General features: G+C 52.9%; 1 protein-coding gene across 4 annotated transcripts; it reads right to left on the bottom strand.

Annotated features, from left to right (window-relative positions):
- Positions 1–248: 248 nt before the first annotated feature.
- On the bottom strand, positions 249–16,598 carry Lrfn1 (leucine rich repeat and fibronectin type III domain containing 1). Of its 4 annotated transcripts, none has more exons than XM_006540438.2 (5): positions 16,447–16,598; positions 13,962–13,994; positions 10,478–10,532; positions 8,428–9,864; positions 249–1,902 (listed from the first exon to the last, which is right to left on the bottom strand). In XM_006540438.2, the coding sequence occupies exons 4-5, from the start codon at positions 9,831–9,833 to the stop codon at positions 1,008–1,010; spliced, it is 2,301 nt and encodes a 766-aa protein (XP_006540501.1). In that variant the 5' UTR covers positions 9,834–9,864; positions 10,478–10,532; positions 13,962–13,994; positions 16,447–16,598; the 3' UTR covers positions 249–1,007. The 4 variants fall into 4 exon arrangements, with proteins under 4 accessions (XP_006540501.1, XP_030098980.1, NP_001135393.1 ...); XM_030243120.1 differs by lacking the exon at positions 16,447–16,598 and adding an exon at positions 16,020–16,105; NM_001141921.1 differs by lacking the exon at positions 16,447–16,598 and adding an exon at positions 16,155–16,253 and having other exon boundaries at positions 943–1,902.
- Between the last annotated feature and the right edge of the window lie 391 nt (positions 16,599–16,989).

Here is a 16,989-nt window from a genome sequence, read left to right as displayed (position 1 = left end):
TATCTATTCCACCTGGCCTCAGCGTCCGCATCTCTAAGATGGGCTAGCAGTATGGATAATTGTGATGGTTTAAAGGTGACCAACATACTGGCCATCTGTCACTATCATTTTTTGTTTCTCCCCACCTCCGAGTCTGCCTGCCAGTCTCCCCATTCCCACTGCCATGTTCTCTTCAGTCTGATTCAGAGCCCCTCCCTCGCCCCCCGTCCCCCGTCCCCCGTCCCCAAAAACACACACTCACACACTGGTCAGCAGAGCCGCCTCAGACACAGAAAAAAGTTTAATTCTGCTGTGGCGGAGGGTCCCGGCTCCGAGAAGGGGATTTGGTTTTTGTTTGTGTGGGGATTCATTGTGGGGCGAAGGAAGGTAGAGAGAAGAGTCTGGTCCTTCTGTGGGACCTGCCCGGAAGATGGTGAGGACAGGGAATCGGGAAAGACACGGACACTGGACAAAAAAATAAAGAAACAAGGGAGGACAGAGGGAGAAGAGACGACCATGGGACAGAAAAAAAGGGAGACAAGTAGGGAAGGACTTAAAACAGACGACAGAGGGCAGGAAAGACAAGGACGTAGGGGGGAAAAAGGAGAAGCCCCTCCCTCCAAACCAGACTGGTGGGACCAGGGATGGGGCTGAGTGAGGGGACTGGAGGCTTTGGAGGCCGCCGCGGGGCAGAAGAGATCTAGTCCAGCCAGATACAAGGAATGGGCCCCTCGCCCCTGCCCCAGGGTCCCGGGTAGGGTAGGGGACTCGTGTCTCAGTGCTGCAGTGTGGGGGGGCCCCGCCCCTCCCCGCGCTTCGCTGTGTAAGGCACCGGCTCCGGCGAGGTCCGCGAGCGCGCGGGGGACGGGGCAGAGGGGTGGAGTCGGAGAGGCCGGCGACCTGCCACCAATCCCGAGGCGGCCGGCCCCGCCCCTCGCGCGTCCCTTCTCTCCAGCCTCCCCTGCATCCGGCCGGGCTGGGCAACTAAGTGCGGCCCACAGGCGTCCCGGTGCCCGTGCGCCCGTCGCTCACACGGTACTCTCCAGCATCCATTCGGTGCTGGTGAAGGCCAGGCGTGCCCGGGCGGAGCCCAGCCCCAGGTCTCCGTCCTCCCCGGCCGCGCCCCCTCCGGCCCCGTCCAGGTGTGGCGTGGACCGGTGGCGCTTTGTCCGCCGGGCGCGGCGCGGGTAACTGTGACTCTGGAACAGCGCCCCGTAGTCCCCGTCGAAGGAATAGCGTTGTTGTGGCCTCGGTCGGGCCGGGGCTCCCCCAGGAACCAGAGCTAGCGTTGGGGGCGCTGAAGTTGGAGGCCCCAAGGCCCCCGAACGGCTCCTTCGAGGGCCGGTCATGGCCCTAGATTCCTCCCCAGAAGTTTCCTCGGAGGGCAGCAAGCACAGCGAGGTGGCGGAGCCACCCAGAGAGCGTCCAAGCACCACCTCTAGCTCAGTGGAAGTCGCCTCGGCCTCCATGGCCTTTGCCTCGATGGCCGCAGGGACAGCCACCTCCCGCAGCGCCTCGTAGCGGTCTGGAGCTGGTGGGGCGGAGGCCTGCTGCGCACCTGCGCCGTTGGTCTGAGAGCACACGTGGCTGACCCGAGGGGGCGTCCTGGACGTCCCCTTGATGCGGCGGCTGTCCCCATCTCCGTACACCTTGTAGCGAATCATGAGCAGAACGATGAAAACGAGGACCGAGGCTACGATGACGCCCCCGATGGCGATGATCATGGTGCCGCCCAAGAAATGGGCCCTCAGCGGGCGGCATGGTGCAGGATCTCCCGCGGTGGTGAATTGCACACAGCCCACCACTCTGGTAGCCGGCAGAGCGGTGGCCCCGTCGTCATAGACTGCCAACACACACAAATCATAGGCGCGGCCAGCCGCCAGGTCATTCACTAGGAAGGTCTGGCTGGTAGAAGGGATCATCCTGTGGAAAGGGGTGCAATCAGGACGCAGTTAGCCCCACTCTTAACCATGTCCCTTCACTTTACACCCTAACTGTGGGAAACCATGCTACTGGCGTCTACGCAGACTACAGGATCCATTCAAGTCAATATAATGCCAGCCTCTCGTCACTGCTCCAGACCACACCCCCCTCATCTATATGCCACGCCTCCAGAACCACCGGACTTTAGCATCACCTACTGGGACTATCTCTGCTCTACCTTGGAATATTATCACTCACTCTCCCTGTACACAGCTATCATTTAAGGAGATCAATGCTATGGCCACCCCCCCCCCCCCAATCTGTGTGCCCTTCCTCCATTCAGATGGACATTGGAGTTAAGGGTGGTGGACTGGTAGTCCCTGGTCTTCAACCAGCCTCCACCTCCTGAATGCTGGAATTTCAGGCTTACAGATGTGTACATATTGGTTTGTCTGGGTTTTGTTTGTTTGTTTGTTTGTTTGTTTTTGTGGTGATAGGGAACAAATCCAGGACTTCCTGCAAGCACTCCACTCTCCTCTTTGATACACTCTTACCTTTCCGGAAGGGAGCATGCTGCAAGGCCAGCCCCAGCTCCTGGCTCAGTTTCCAAAGCACCTAAGCTACATATTCCCACTCACTGCCCTTCTAAGTTGCACTCTGGCTTACAAGCCCTTCGAGGCACCTTGGGACAGCTCCTCTAGAGGCAACCGGCTGTTCTATGAACGCTCTTCGTTGTACCACCAGAATTCCAGGAACCAATTCACTGAAGCATACCTTCCACATACTTATCTACAACTGACTAAACTGTAGCCAAGCATGGGCTTCGTTCTTTGCTATAGCCTCCTCTCAAATAAGGTACATAGCATAGCAAAGTCCTTCAGTTAAATACCCGGGAGCCACCTCTCTGCCCTTTGCTAGCTCTGTGACCACACACCTGTTTCTTAACTTCTCTGTGTACCATTTCCCTCTAACAGGAACAATGAGAATTCCTATATCCTTGAGACAGCACAGGGAATGAATGAGTTAACGCACCCAAACAAAGCCCAGGGTGTCTAAGGATGTCACTGTGAGCTAATGTCCCATCCAGGGTTTCCAGCAACTCTGTGGGCTCCCACTCCAAGGATATCTGCCCATCTGTCTCTTTTTCGATTACATTTAGTCTACAACAATATCATTGTTAACTGGCCTGACCTCATCTAAATTACTTTGATTAACGTGTATATACGTGTGTGCAAAGATGAGATCAGTGGACAACTTGCAGGAGTCTGTTCTCTCCTTCCACCATATGTGACCCAGGGATTGAACTCGAGTCTCGGGTCAACAGGCTTGGTAGAAAGTGCCTTTTAAGCCACTCAGCCATCTCACCCGCTGCACCCTCTACATCCCTCTAAGATCCACCCTAGGGACATTCCCTCCCAGACTTAGGTGTCTTTTGATGAGCGTATCTTGGCACAGTCTGTTTGGGCTACTTCCAGCCTCAGGGAATCCAGAGTGTGGAGTGTGCCCTGACTGGCATGCGCTGCAACCAACCGCGCAAGCTCTCCTCTCTTGCCAAGGCTCTTAGTGGCTCACCAGAGACAAGCACCGCCCCTTCCTCTGCTTGATACCATGCAGAACAAGTTCCACCTCCTCCAAAAAGCCATGCCCTGTCTCCGAGCGTGCTTACCTGTCAGAGCCCCACAGGCCTGCTGCCTGCTGGTCCTGAGACCCTCTCCAAGAAGGTCCCTGCCATCTGGACTTCAGGCATAGGTCCCACCCTCCCCAAAAGACCCCACCTTAAGTTCTTCATTTTCCATAAACCACCCACCTCAAGCTGCCCTGTCCCCCTTCTTGGCTGTAACTTTCCCTTTTCTTCTCCTTGAGGCTTGGATTTCCTTGGATCTTCTCCCCAAATAACCAGTTGCTAGGGGCTCCCCCCTTTTCAAGGACAGTCACTGGCTCCTTAAGAAAGCCTGGGCCCACGAGTCTCTCATTGGCTGTCAGACCAGAGCAAGCAGCTGAGCAGGCTTCTTGTTGGATGTCACCTCAGCCCATGGCTGCAGAGAGGAAGTTAACCCCTGCAGTGCCATCCTATCTATACAAGCATCTGCAAAGGAGGATGCAGGATAGAACTGGGGCCCTCGGGGAAGAAGTATCCTTGCCCAACTGAGGAGAAGCGACCACCAAGATCTGCTTACATACTGGGTCTGGAGCTTTCCCCCACCCTGCCACACTATGGCTATGGATCAGAGAGGAACAGTGAAGAGCGATGAAAAACCACACAATCCAAATGACAGAAACGCATCATCCATCTCCCCACCATCCCTGCCTGGCAAACACTAGGTATTCAATAAGTGTGCGTTCAAGCATATGAAAGACAGCTCTGCCGCTCTCGGTGAGAGCAAATGATCTCTCCCACAGAGCATCGAGTTCTGTGACTGAAAAGAAAGAGAAATGAGGGTGTGGCTTAGTGGTAGAGCACAAGCTTAGAATCCCCCAGTGAGGGGCCGGGGGCGTGGCTCAGTGGTAGAGCCCCTGCCTAGAATCCCCCAGTGAGAGGCTGGAGGCGTGGTTCAGTGGTAGAGGCCCTGCCTAGAATCCCCCAGTGAGGAGCTTGGTTTATTACAGGAGGATTGCCTAGCATATGTGAGGCCTTAAGTTCAATCAACAGTACCATAAAAATGAATGAATAAAAATAAAATAAAGGCTGGCCAGATAGCTCAGTGGGTAAGGGAGCCTGCTACCAATGTAACAACCAGAATCTGACCCCTAAGACATGGTGGAAGGAGAGAACAGATTCTCACAAGATGTCCTCTGATTGCCATATGTATGTTATGGCACACGTGCACACACGCACACACACGCATAATTTTAAGAATGTTAAATGACACACTTAAGTAATTTTTCTTCTTTCTTTCTTTCTTCCTTTCTTCCTTCCTTTCTTTCTTTCTTTCTTTCTTTCTTTCTTTCTTTCTTTCTTGTCTGTCTGTCTGTCTGTCTGTCTGTCTGTCTTTCTTTCTTTCTTTCTTTCTTTCTTTCTTTCTTTCTTTCTTTCTTCCTTTCTTTCTTTCTTTGCTTGAGACAGGGTTTCTCTGTGTAGCCCTGGCTGTCCTAGTACTTCCTCTGTAGACTAAGCTGTCCTCAAACTCAGAGATCCGCCTGCCTCTGCTTCCCGAGTACTGGGATTAAAGGCGTGCGCCACCACCACCCAAAAAATAATTTTAAAAAATTTTAATGAGGGGCTGGTGAGATGGCTCAGTGGGTAAGAGCACCCAACTGCTCTTCTGAAGGTCTGAAGTTCAAATCCCAGCAACCACATGGCGGCTCACAACCATCCGTAACGAGATCTGACTCCCTCTTCTGGAGTGTCTGAAGACAACTACAGTGTACTTACATATAATAAAAATAAATAAAATCTTTAAAAAAATTTTTTAATGAAATAAATAGAGGTGATGGTAACAGCTTTATAGCAAACAGCTGCATCTCTGTACATAATTTGTGAGAGTTTCTGTTGGGGCCTTGGTCTGCTGACTGTCTGTAAGAATGTGTCCGTCTGTCTATCTAGGGAGGGCTTCTGACACAATGTCCTCAGTCCTGACAGCCAAAGCAAAATGAGGAAGTGTGTACTTGGTGTAGTGATACAGTCCCTGTAGTCTCAGAAGATAATGAGTTCTGTGCCAGCCTGGAGTACATAGTGAGCTGAAGGCTAGCCTAGGCAAAAGCGTGCCTCAAAAACAAAAGCAGAGCCAAGGGAAGAGAGAGCCCCTGGCAAGCACAGTGGCTGACAAGGACACAGATGGAGGCCAAGAGCCAGGCTTATCTTGAAGGGCTAAGCACACTCAAGTTCCTGGGGCTACCACTGACAGGGAAATGGCTCCCAACCCTCTAGTAACCCAAAGAAAGTGAAGCCCAGGGCCAGGCACTCAGCAGACTCTACAGTGCAGAAGGAAGGCAAGAACAAGATGTTCCTCTTTAGCCAACAGCCATTTATCAAGTACCCACTATGTACCATCCCTGCTGTGCCAGGGTCTGTGACTGGGAGCCGTACTGATAAGCTATGAAGGTGGAGGGACCACAGGGATCAGGTACTGATTCCCAATGGGCCCCACCCCTACCCACTGGGCTGTGTATTCCCTCAGGGCAGGGACTGGTCTAATGGTCTCTTCAGGGCGCAGTTGCCAATGGTCACAATGGAAGCAGCCATTTTATTTTATTTTACTTTATTGGGTTTTTTGGGACAAGATCTCACTGTGTAGCCCAGGCTGACCTCAAAGGCACTGCATAAGCCAGGCTGACCTTGAACTGAAGATCCTCCTGCTCAGCCTCCCAAGGTGCTCGGACCACAAGCGTGTGGCACCAATGTCTAACTCAGAGCTGGTTTTTTTGTTTTTGTTTTTTTGTTTTTTTTTTAAATTCGGGAAGCACATATAATGAATACCTACTGTTTCCCAAGTAAGGATGGAAAGGGGTTAGGTAATTATTTCCTTATAAACTTTTATTTCAGGGCCAGGCGGTGATGGCACAGGTCATTTTTCCCAGGGCTCAGGCAGAAGCAAGCGGCACTCTGATTTCAAGGCCATCCTGGTCTACATAGTGAGTTCCAGGACAGCTAGAACTACAAAGAGAGACCCTGTCAATAATAACAATAACAATAATAATAAAATATACTCTTATTCTATGCATTTCTATCTTTTCTTCTCTATGACTCAGAGCCACACCCAACTCAGGACCCCCCAGTACAGCACAGTCGAAATCGAAATACCTACTGGGAAAGGAGGAAGAGAAAGTAGAGACAGACAAGGAAGAGAAAAAGACAACAAACTCTGGAGATTGTGAGGAAAAGCAACTGACATGTGTCTATAACCTTATGACAGTGGCTTCTAATCCGGGTGGGCATGGAAATAATTCATAGGCACTAGTTACTGTTTTAGCACTTTAAAACAAACTAGGTTTATCCGTTAATCTGAACTGAAACAATGTTTCCATCAGACTGGCCTGTAAAGGGTGGGGGGCGTTCTTGATTAATGATTGACATAGGATGGGAGTGTCCAGCTCACTGTAGTTATTCCCACCACTGAGAATGTTATATAAGGTGGTCCTGGGTCGTTATATAAGAAAGCAGGCTGAGTAAGCCATGGGGAGCAAGCCAGTAAGCAGCACCCCTCCATGGCCTTCAGGTTCCTGCCCTGAGTTCCTGCTCTCACTTCTCACATTGATGAACTTGTGACCTTCGAGCTGTAAGATTGAAAAATAAACCTTTTCCTCCCCAACTTGCTTTTGTTGTTTTTTTGTCTTTTGTAATTGTTGTTGTTGGACAAGGTTTTTCTGTGTAGCAACTCACTCTGTAAACCAGGACATCCTCAAACTTAGAGATCCATCTGCCTCTCCCTCCAAAGTAATGGGATTAAAGGCGTGCGTGTACTACCACCGCCTGGCTTGGTCATGGTGTTTATCAAAGCAATAGAAACCAAACTAGAACATTATGTTTCTATTTTTCTCACGCTTTTTGCTTTCTGTTTCTATAATGTAGGGGACTAGAATAGCAAGCAGTATTGACAGAAATAGAAATATAACTATAAACATGTGTGTTTTATGTGACATAATGTTAACTAGTGGGACTCATGATCAAAGGCCTCTGGAGATCAAGTGATGTTGACCATGAACTCCGTGAGATATTCATTGTTTGGCAGTACTGGGATGGAACTCAGTGCCTTCCCCAACTTAGCAAGTGCTCTGCAGAACCATGCCCCCAGGCCCTCACTGGGGGATTCTAGGCAGAGGCTCTACCACTGAGCCACACTCCCAGCCCCTCACGGGGGGGGGGGGGGGGGGGGGGGGGGGGGGGATTCTAGGCAGAGGCTCTACCACTGAGCCACGCCCCCAGGCCCTCACTGGGGGATTCTAGGCAGGGGCCCTACCACTGAACCATTCCCCCAAGCCACTCATTGGGGGATTCTAGGCAAGGGCCCTACCACTGAGCCACGCCCCCAGGTCCTCACTGGGGGATTCTAGGCAGGTGCTCTACCACTGAGACACACCCCTCAGCCTTTCACTGGGGGATTCTAGGCAAGGACCTACCCTACCACTGAGCCACGCCCCAGCCCCTCCCTGAGCGGGGCTCTACTTTGAGCGACAGCCTAGCTTCTTACTATCTCACTATAACTGTGCTACATCTCCAGCTGTCTTTTTTTTTTTTCTACTTTTTAAAATTTTGAGACAGAGTATCTCTAAGTTGTCCAGGCAAGCTTTGTCCTTGCTGTCTTCCTGCCTCAGCTCCCCAAAATCTAGGATACCAATCCTAAAGCATCAGTCCCTGCTCCTTGTTATAACTCCACTGCCCAGCCCTGCACTGGCTCATGCTAAGTATTACACAAACATCTCCTAAGTGCATGAAATACAAAGACTGCGTTGGGGGGGGGGGCACTACAGGCCTATCCAGAGCTGGAACTAAGCAAGGTCAAGGGGGATGAATGGGCAGGTGAGAGGAAAGGAGGACAGGATGTCAGGGTTAGAGAGGAGGTCCCGGAGCTGCAGTACCACACTCACCTGTAGACTAGGGAGTCATCTGCAGAGCTGTTGTATTGCACTTGGTACATACGGATGCCAGGCACTGGCCTCTGGGCCGGCCAGCGGATGAGCACAGAGCTAGACGTGAGTTCAGCAGCCACAAGCCTGCGCTCACTGGTTGAGTCGTTGGCACCAGGTCTGCCTGGTGTGGCGATGTCAGAAGAACCAGGTTCAGTGAGAGGCGGCGGGGCAGCGGGTGGGGGCGCCATCAGTGGCAGAGGTACCACACATACCTCCACAGGTGCTGTGGCTTCCCCCGCAGCATTGGAGGCTATGCAAGTGAAGGTACCGCTGTCCCTCAGGGTGGTGATAGTCACATCCAGCGTTCCGTCACCACGGACCCGAGTCCGGCTGGAGTTCCCCAGCAGCCGTCCATCAGGTGCCACCCAATGCACCACGGGCTCGGGGTCACCCACAGCCCGGCAGCGCAGACTGACAGCCTGGCCCTCTACCACCAGGGCCCGGCCCCCTGCTTGCCGTGTGATGAGCGGGGGCTCACATAGAAATTCCTCCTCCGGGATGGACCAGAAATAGCGGTCAGTGAGATGCTCGGGCGTGGCACACGTCTCCAAGTCGTCCTCCCTGGTCAGGCGCCGAAGCCAGAGCAGTTCACAGTTGCAGTGCAGCGGGTTGCCACCGAAGCTGACCGTCAATGGGGTGGGTGGCTTGGGCCCACCGCCCTGGGACCTCAGGAACAGTCCGTCGGGGGGCAATTTATGTAGACGGTTGGAGGTCATGTCCAAGCGCACGAGTTTGTGCAGCTGCACGAAGGTGCCCTCCGCAATGTGATCAATGAGGTTGTGGTCCAGCGTGAGGGTGTTCAAGTTCACCATCTGACCCACCGCCTCCCATGGCAGTGCCTCCAGGTTGTTGTAGGATAGATCCAGGTCCTCCACGGTGGACAGGAAGGCGTCAAAGGCTGCCGACTCCACCTTACGGATCTGATTGTTGCCGAGGATCAAGTGGCGGAGGTTACCCAAGCCCCGGAGCTGATCCCCTCGCACCTCTGCCAGGCGGTTGCTGTCAAGGTGCAGGGCCCGGAGAGCCCGGAGGTCAGCAAAGGCGCCGGCTGCTACCTGGCCAATGGTGTTGCGAGACAGGGTGAGGTGGACCAGGCTGGTCATATTGGCGAAGTCTCGACGACGCACAGCCGCAATGAAGTTGTCAGTGAGCCGCAGCTCTACCACACGCCTGTCGATGGCGGGTGGCACAAAGAGCAGGCCCGTCTTCGCACACAGCATGGTCAGCGTAGGTGCCACGTTCTGACAGATGCAGCGACCAGGGCAGGGCTGGCCTCGAGATGCTCCTGCCCAGAGCAACAGCAGAAAGGGAAGAGCAGCAGGTGGTGGCGAAAAGAGCCCGGAGGAGAAGGGGCCTGGAGCCATGGTGCAGGGGGGAGGCAGGAATGGGAGAGACCTGGAGGGAAGGAAGATAGTCAACTGGGGTGTGCTGCTGAGAGTCAAACTGGATCTTTTATCCCCCAATGAATGGGCTCTGGACAACAGATTTCAAAGCAGCTAGCATACATGGCCATCCTTTTTCTTTCTTCCTGTGGTTGTTTGTTTGTTTGTATAGAGTCTCATAATATAGCCTGGCCTGGCCTGAAACTTGCTTTGTAGACCAGGCTAACTTCAAACGCACAGAGATCAGCCTGCCCCTGCCTCCCCAGGGTTAGGATTAAACGCATGTGCCACCATCTTGGCTTTTCTTTTTCTGAGATAAAGTTTCACTGTATATCCCAGGTTGACTTTGAACTCAGAATCTTCCTGTGTCTGCCTTCCAAGGGCAAGAATTACAGATCTGGGTCAAAGCACCCAGATCTGGTTACAACATTTCCATAGTAATTGGCAAACTACCACTGCATTACTCCGATGTCCTCAGCCCTCCCACCTATCATGCCTCTTGGAGCTCCCCAACATCCCATGACCTCCCAGCCAACCAGATACTCTGAAATCACCGTTGGCTGAGATGTAGAACCAAAGACGTCCAACGTCCAACTCCTAGTTCAAATTCCAGCTATGACACTTACTAGCTGTGTGACCTGGGGCAAGTGTCTGAACCTCTCTGAATCTCGGTTTCTTCATCTGTAAAATAGAGAGAGAAGAAAAAAAAAAACACAGGCCTTACTTTGGTGAGGATTATGTACACTCATGAGCAAGCACATAAGAAGGGTTTAACACGGGGCTGGTGAGATGGCTTAGTGGGTAAGGGCACCCGACTGCTCTTCCGAAGGTCCGAAGTTCAAATCCCAGCAACCACATGGTGGTTCACAACCATCCGTAATGAGATCTGACTCCCTCTTCTGGAGTGTCTGAAGACAGCTACAGTGTACTTACATGTAATAAATAAATCTTTAAAAAAAAAAAAAAAAAAAAAGAAGGGTTTAACACATAACAATTGTTAGCTGCAACACCACTGGGTGCCTACTGATAGCAATGACAGACCTGGGTCTGTGCATTAATGAGAAACATTAACATAGAGAAAATGTTTTCATTTTAAATATTATTATTCTGAATATTGCACACGTGTGCTGGGTCAGAGGACAACTTTGTGGAACTGATTCTTTTATTCCACCTTCATGTGGCTTCCAGGAATCGAACTTAGGTTACTAGGCTTGTGCAGCAAGCTCCTTCACCTGCTACGCCGTCTTGCTGACCTGCAAGGGCATTAAAATCAAATGCATTCAAGTAAAACTGACTCTCTCATTTGCTAACTCTAGGAGGCCACAGCAATGACCCCATGCCTACGCCAAAGTTCATTTTTCTTCCTTTTTAAAATTTTTGTTATTTTTCACCTGTTTGTTTGAGCCACAGTAGTAGTATTATGTTGTCCAGACTAGTTTTGAACTCACAAGCCTCCTCAGGCAATAAGGTCTCACTCTGTAGCCTAGGTTGGCCATGAATCCACCTGCCTCTGACTCTCAAGTGCTGGGACTAAGGGTGTGCATGCAACACACTTATCCTGTTCGGTTTTTTAATATTTATTTGTTTGTTTGTTTGTTTATGTTGTTGTTGTTGTTGTTGTTGAGACAGGGTTTCTCTGTGAAGTCCTAGCTGCCCTGGAACTCGCCCTGTAAACCAGGCTGTCCTGGAGCTCACAGAGATCCACCTGCCTCTGCCACCTGAATGCTGAGACTAAAGGCGCGTGCCACCATTGCCAGGCCCATCTCGTTTTTTAAGGCCTGACAGTATGTAGACCATGCTAGTCTAAACTTGCTATTGCTATACGGTTGAGACCAGCCTCGAACTCTTGATCCTTCTGCTTCAGCCTCCCAAGTACTGAGATTACAGGTGTGTGGTGCCACACACAGACAGGACAAAATCTCTTCACTTTATATATTAAAGCAGTAGCATACACACTGAGTTCTTGCATTGGAACCACTGAGTACAGTACTGAGTAGCTCACAATAAGCACTCAATGAAGGTTAAGGTCCTCCACCTGAATTAATAGACAAAAAAAGCTGAAAAGACGGGAAGGCTTGAGAAAAAAACATCAGAATTTGCCATCTCAGCCTGGAGATGAGTGTGATTTCTTTCCAGGTTCATCTGAGCTCCCAAGCGGGGCTGACTGATATCAACTGGTACACAGGAGGCCCATACATGCCTACAGGCACATGCGTGTATGCATACACACTATGCCTCTGCTCCAGGCAAAACCTTCCGGCAGGGATTCCCCACTCCTGCAGCTGCAACCCACGACATGTCAGCTCCCATCATAACACAGGGTGGGCGGCTGGGTGGGGGGGTGGTAAAAGAGGAAAGGATGGGAAGGGGGCGTCCTGAAAGCTATTTTCATCCCACCCTGTCCTATACCCCAGCCCTTGCTGACCAACCTCTGAGGAATCTGTATGGAATGGTAGCCATATGTGACCTTGATCTTTTTACCCAGGGGAAGAAGAATGGAACCAAGAAAGTCAGAGAAAGGCTGAGAGAGTCAGAAGGAAGCAAGTCGGGAGGAATGGGCTGACAGAGAGAGCGACTGAGAGTCAGACAAAAAGAGAAAGGATTTCCCAAGAAGATGACACAGGTTCCAGGTATGGCTCAGCAGAACTTGTGCCTGGGATCCCCCAATGAAGGGCTGGGGGCGTGGCTCAGTGGGAGAGCCCCTGCCTAGAATCCCCCAATGAAGGGCTGGGGGCGTGGCTCAGTGGGAGAGCCCCTGCCTAGAATCCCCCAATGAAGGGCTGGAGGCGTGGCTCAGTGGGAGAGCCCCTGCCTAGAATCCCCCAGTGAGGGGCTGGGGTGTGGCTCAGTGGTGGTATGCTTTCCTAACATGCTGGAGGTCCTTGATTCCATCCCCAACATTGCAAAAAGGGGACAGCCAGGTGTGGTGATAGATACCTATAACCCCAGCACTCAAGAGATTGAAAGATGCAGACCAACCTGGGCTACATATGGAAACACTGTCTCAAGAAACCAAAGATAAGGTACCAGTGGGATAAAGAAACAAACAAACATCTGAGTGAAAAAGGAAACAGAAGAGACAGAGCCAGAGTGATAAAAAGAGGGAGGGGAGAGACAAGGAAGAAACAAGAGAGAGGAATGGGGCTGAGGGGAGAAACCGAGGCAGGGCCAGGGCAGCACATCTCTGAGCACCCCCACCCAGATTCCACTTTCCTATCCCTCTAGGTTACTGTTCTGTACTAACTAGAAACCCCAGTCTGGAAGTTGAGCCTCTAACTCATTAGGAGCCCTGGTAGGGCATCTGCTTGCTTGGGGTCTCTAGGACCCAAAACCCTGTTCTAAGACTTTCTCCTTGCACAGCTGCAAAGAAAACATCCTGAGCTTACCCAAAGGTATCATAACACCACGGGTCAGACCCCATCCCTCTGCCAGAGGCCACACTGGAAGGCCCAGGTGTGCATGGCTTTGGGTGAAGCAGCATCCCCCTCTGTATCTCCCATGACAATGATGGCCCCTGGTAACCTCACCGCACTTTGAAGAGGGCTTACTGAGAATATTTTGTAATGTGCTTAGGTTAGCTTTAGACTACATAAATGCTACATCAATGTTAGATGATGCTAACATATTGTGTGTGTGTGTGTGTGTGTGTGTTTGTGATGCTGGGGGTGGAACACAGAGCCTTGTGCATTCTAAGCAAATACTTTATGGCTAAGCCACACCCCAAGTCCCTCACTGATGGATTCTAGGCAAGTGCTCTACAAATGAGCTATATTCCCCCATTCATTGGGGTTATTTCACGCCGAGAAAAGTTCATGGAGCCTTGCTGATATAAAGGGACTCCACTTTCCTGATCATTTTACCTATCTTGAGAGATGTCACATCCTGACATATGGGTCCCTCTGAGCCCCCTGACCACCATGAAATGAACGCTTACCCAACTCCAATTCTCATAGGCTCATTTCCACTTTTCACTGGGAGTGGCCACCTGCCTCCCCAGACACTGTGGTATCCTGCACTTGGGTCCACTTAGGTAGAGCTCTGGGCCTGGGCTGGCTCACAACCAGTGCTCTTACCCCATATCTCTTCCCCAACCCAAGGTAGTATACTCACCTCTCTTCAAGGAGTCAGGGCCTGGGCCGGTACCTGCAAAAGAACAAAACCAGTTAGCATCTTCGAGCTCTTTTCTAGTCACCAAAAGCTACCTTGGAGATCATCTAAGCCAAGGGAATCCTTACAGCGATTACTTTCTCAGGCCTCCTGCTGTAGGATCATCATACTCTCAGAGGGATCTAAAAGTCATGTCTAGACCTTAAGTGACTGCGTCTCAGGGTCCTGCATGTGAGCTTTGCCCTCTGAGGTCTCAGGATCTCTGAAACCTTATCCCTCCTGCACTGGCTCCTGACTATGGAATTTACCCACTCTTCTTAGCAGCTCTAGAATTCAAATTCCCAGCCTTCTCTTTTTGAGACTCAGAAATATGGGCCAGACATCTTTTCTTTTAGAACTTAAGAGTTTTCATCTGGGCTCCCAAACTTCAAAGACATGAGTGGTATCCAGAGTCCAGAAGCACTAGGGTTCCTACCATCTCCTTTCTGTCCACATTTACACTGGGGGATCCATCCCGATCTATGTGAGTCCGAACCCGAGCTCGCCCAGGGAACACCAGCCCAGTCTGGGTGCTCCATACCCTTCAGGACACTGAGCCCAGGAGACAGTCACATTTGTGTTCCAGGACCACACACTACGCCTTGGTGTGCTACAGATCACACTCACTAGACCCAGAATTAGGGTCAATCTTGTGCCCAAGGCACAGGTACACATGTATCTTGCAGAGATACAGGCCTAAACATACAGAACCTGGTCCCCAGAGACTAAAGTAGGAAAGGACTCCCAAGATAGACACACACCCTCAAGGCTGGCATATCTGCATACAACACTCATATACACATACACACAGGCTATCCGTTGCACACTCACAGATGTACAGCTACAGAAAAGCCCACATGCCCCTTAATAGACAACCAGACAGCTACGTCTATATAGCCTTTGCACACTTGTCAACACACAGTGGCTCACACATATAAGACTCACCTGCACAATGAAAGATACATAGGTGCACACTCTTACACACCTAAACACATTCGTGCAACTTCACATATTCCCACTGGGTAGTCATAGAGCAGATAAAGCACCAACAGACACACGCGTGCACAGTCAGTGCACGCCTCACACATGTACACAGAACCCCTGGCACGAACACACACTGACAAAGCAGGAAGCCATGAACAAGCACACTGGCACTTTGTAAGCACTCTAAGAGGCTCACCCATGGCAGATACACTCAGGCCACAGTCCCATGAGGAACCAACACACTTGTAAATGCACACAAAATACCAAAGCCCAGAGCAGTCAACAGAACAGCTAGCTTCACACTCAGTCACTGCTACCCATCCCTCATGGCCCTGGCTCTCCTGCCCCACCTACTTCCCAGGCCAAATACATTCTAACACCCCTTCCAGTCCCTGTTACACCCTTCTCCAAAAAGAATCGGGCACAAGCCAGGGCCAAAGGTCATATAGTTCAGCAGGTGGGATTCCATCAGGAAGGGGTTGAGTCCCAAAGCCGGGTTCCAACAAGATTCTGCCACCAGGAACCCCCAGAGTTTCCCCAGCCTTACCATCAAGATATAGGCAACTGGGGCGCTATCTGCAGATGCCCGGCAGGTGGGGGAGTTAGGGTGGGGTGGGGTGGGAAGGGCCAGGTCTTCAACCCCACCCTCCACTCTCCAACCCTCAGCCCCCACCCCAGGGCCCATCTGTCCATCCCTCGGCCTCTCATTCCTCCATCTGTCCACCTCCCGGCCTCCCATCCCCCCTCCCCAACCAACCACGGAGAAGAGGAGAAAGACATGGCCGTCTCCCCCAAGGATCACTGAGGACCCCCCCCCTCCAGTTGACATGTACCGAGGGATCAGCCAAGTCCCCCCCCCCCCATCTATTCGGAGACCTGGCCCCACTATGCGCTGAGCCTCAGCCCCCACCCCAGCAGGATACCTGACACAGACACACACACACACACACACACCCTTGGAGACATCCAAACCGCACACAACACACACACGGACACACACAGAGACATACACATACACACACACCCGAGCGAACACACCCGGCACCGCAGCCCCTCGCATGGACATCCAACCCAGCCGGACACAGACCCCCAACGCTGCCAGCCGCACGCGCGCAAAGGCCCGCTGGGCCCCCCCACCCCCCGCACACCTGGGCGCGCAGCCCCCGCACACACCTGCACACAGCCCCTCGGACGGGCGCGCCACAGCCCCCCAGATCCGGCGCCCCGGAGTGTGTGGGACACACGCGCGCACACACGCACACATGCACACATGCACACGCACGGCCGACCGCGGCCCCGCACACGCCCGGATGGCCACACCGGCGGGGCGCCCGGCACACACAGGGCCGCGGGCCGGCGCACGCCGGGCCCCGCCGCAGCGCCGCGGACACACGGGCACGCTCGTCCCCGCGCCCCCGCCCGCCGCCTCCAAAGAGCCCCCGGGGCCGCCGTGGGCCACGCTCACCCAGCCCGGGGGAGGGGGCCCGGGGCCCGGCCCCACCGCCGCCGCCGCCTCGCGCCGCGCCATGGTGGGGGGAGGGTCGGGGGAGGGGGCGCGGTGCCGCGGGGCCGCCTCCCGCCCGCCTCCCGCCTCCCGCCCGCCCTCCCGCGCGCCGCCGCGCTCCGCCCTCCGCGTCGCCGCCGCAAGGGGGGGAGGGGGCGCGGACCGGAGGTGGGGCGGCCACACGCACTCCCAGGTCGCCGCAGACCCCCTCTCCACTGCAGAGCGCCCTGGTCCAGCCCCCGCCCCGGCCCCACCCCTGTCCCCTAGACCACGCCCCAGCGGCTACTTGGACCCCCTACACACACCCCTGCTCTCTCCATCACATCCTTAGAGTGCGGGTCTTTGAAGCCCCAGACCATGTTGGAGAGCCACCTGGAACCAGGAACTGTTCTACTCTTTTTCGTGACTTCAGACAGGGGTGGAGGCACACCCTGTCAGGAACCCTAAACCATATACCTCTAATTCCAGAAGCACCCCCCAGGTCATATCACAACATCCCAGGGG

The sequence above is a fragment of the Mus musculus genome, chromosome 7 (genome assembly GCF_000001635.26).
Source record: "Mus musculus strain C57BL/6J chromosome 7, GRCm38.p6 C57BL/6J".
In the NCBI taxonomy this organism is placed as follows: domain Eukaryota; kingdom Metazoa; phylum Chordata; class Mammalia; order Rodentia; family Muridae; genus Mus; species Mus musculus.
Note: the sequence above shows the minus strand (reverse complement) of the source record. Positions and strands in the feature narration are given on the sequence as shown.

Excerpts from the sequence above, each read along its gene's own strand:
- Lrfn1 (XM_006540438.2), bottom strand. The coding sequence starts at position 9,833 with ATGGCTCCAGGCCCCTTCTCCTCCGGGCTCTTTTCGCCACCACCTGCT. Across the intron at positions 1,903-8,427 it reads GATGACTCCCTAGTCTACAG|GATGATCCCTTCTACCAGCC; the intron begins GTGAGTGTGGTA and ends CCCTTTCCACAG.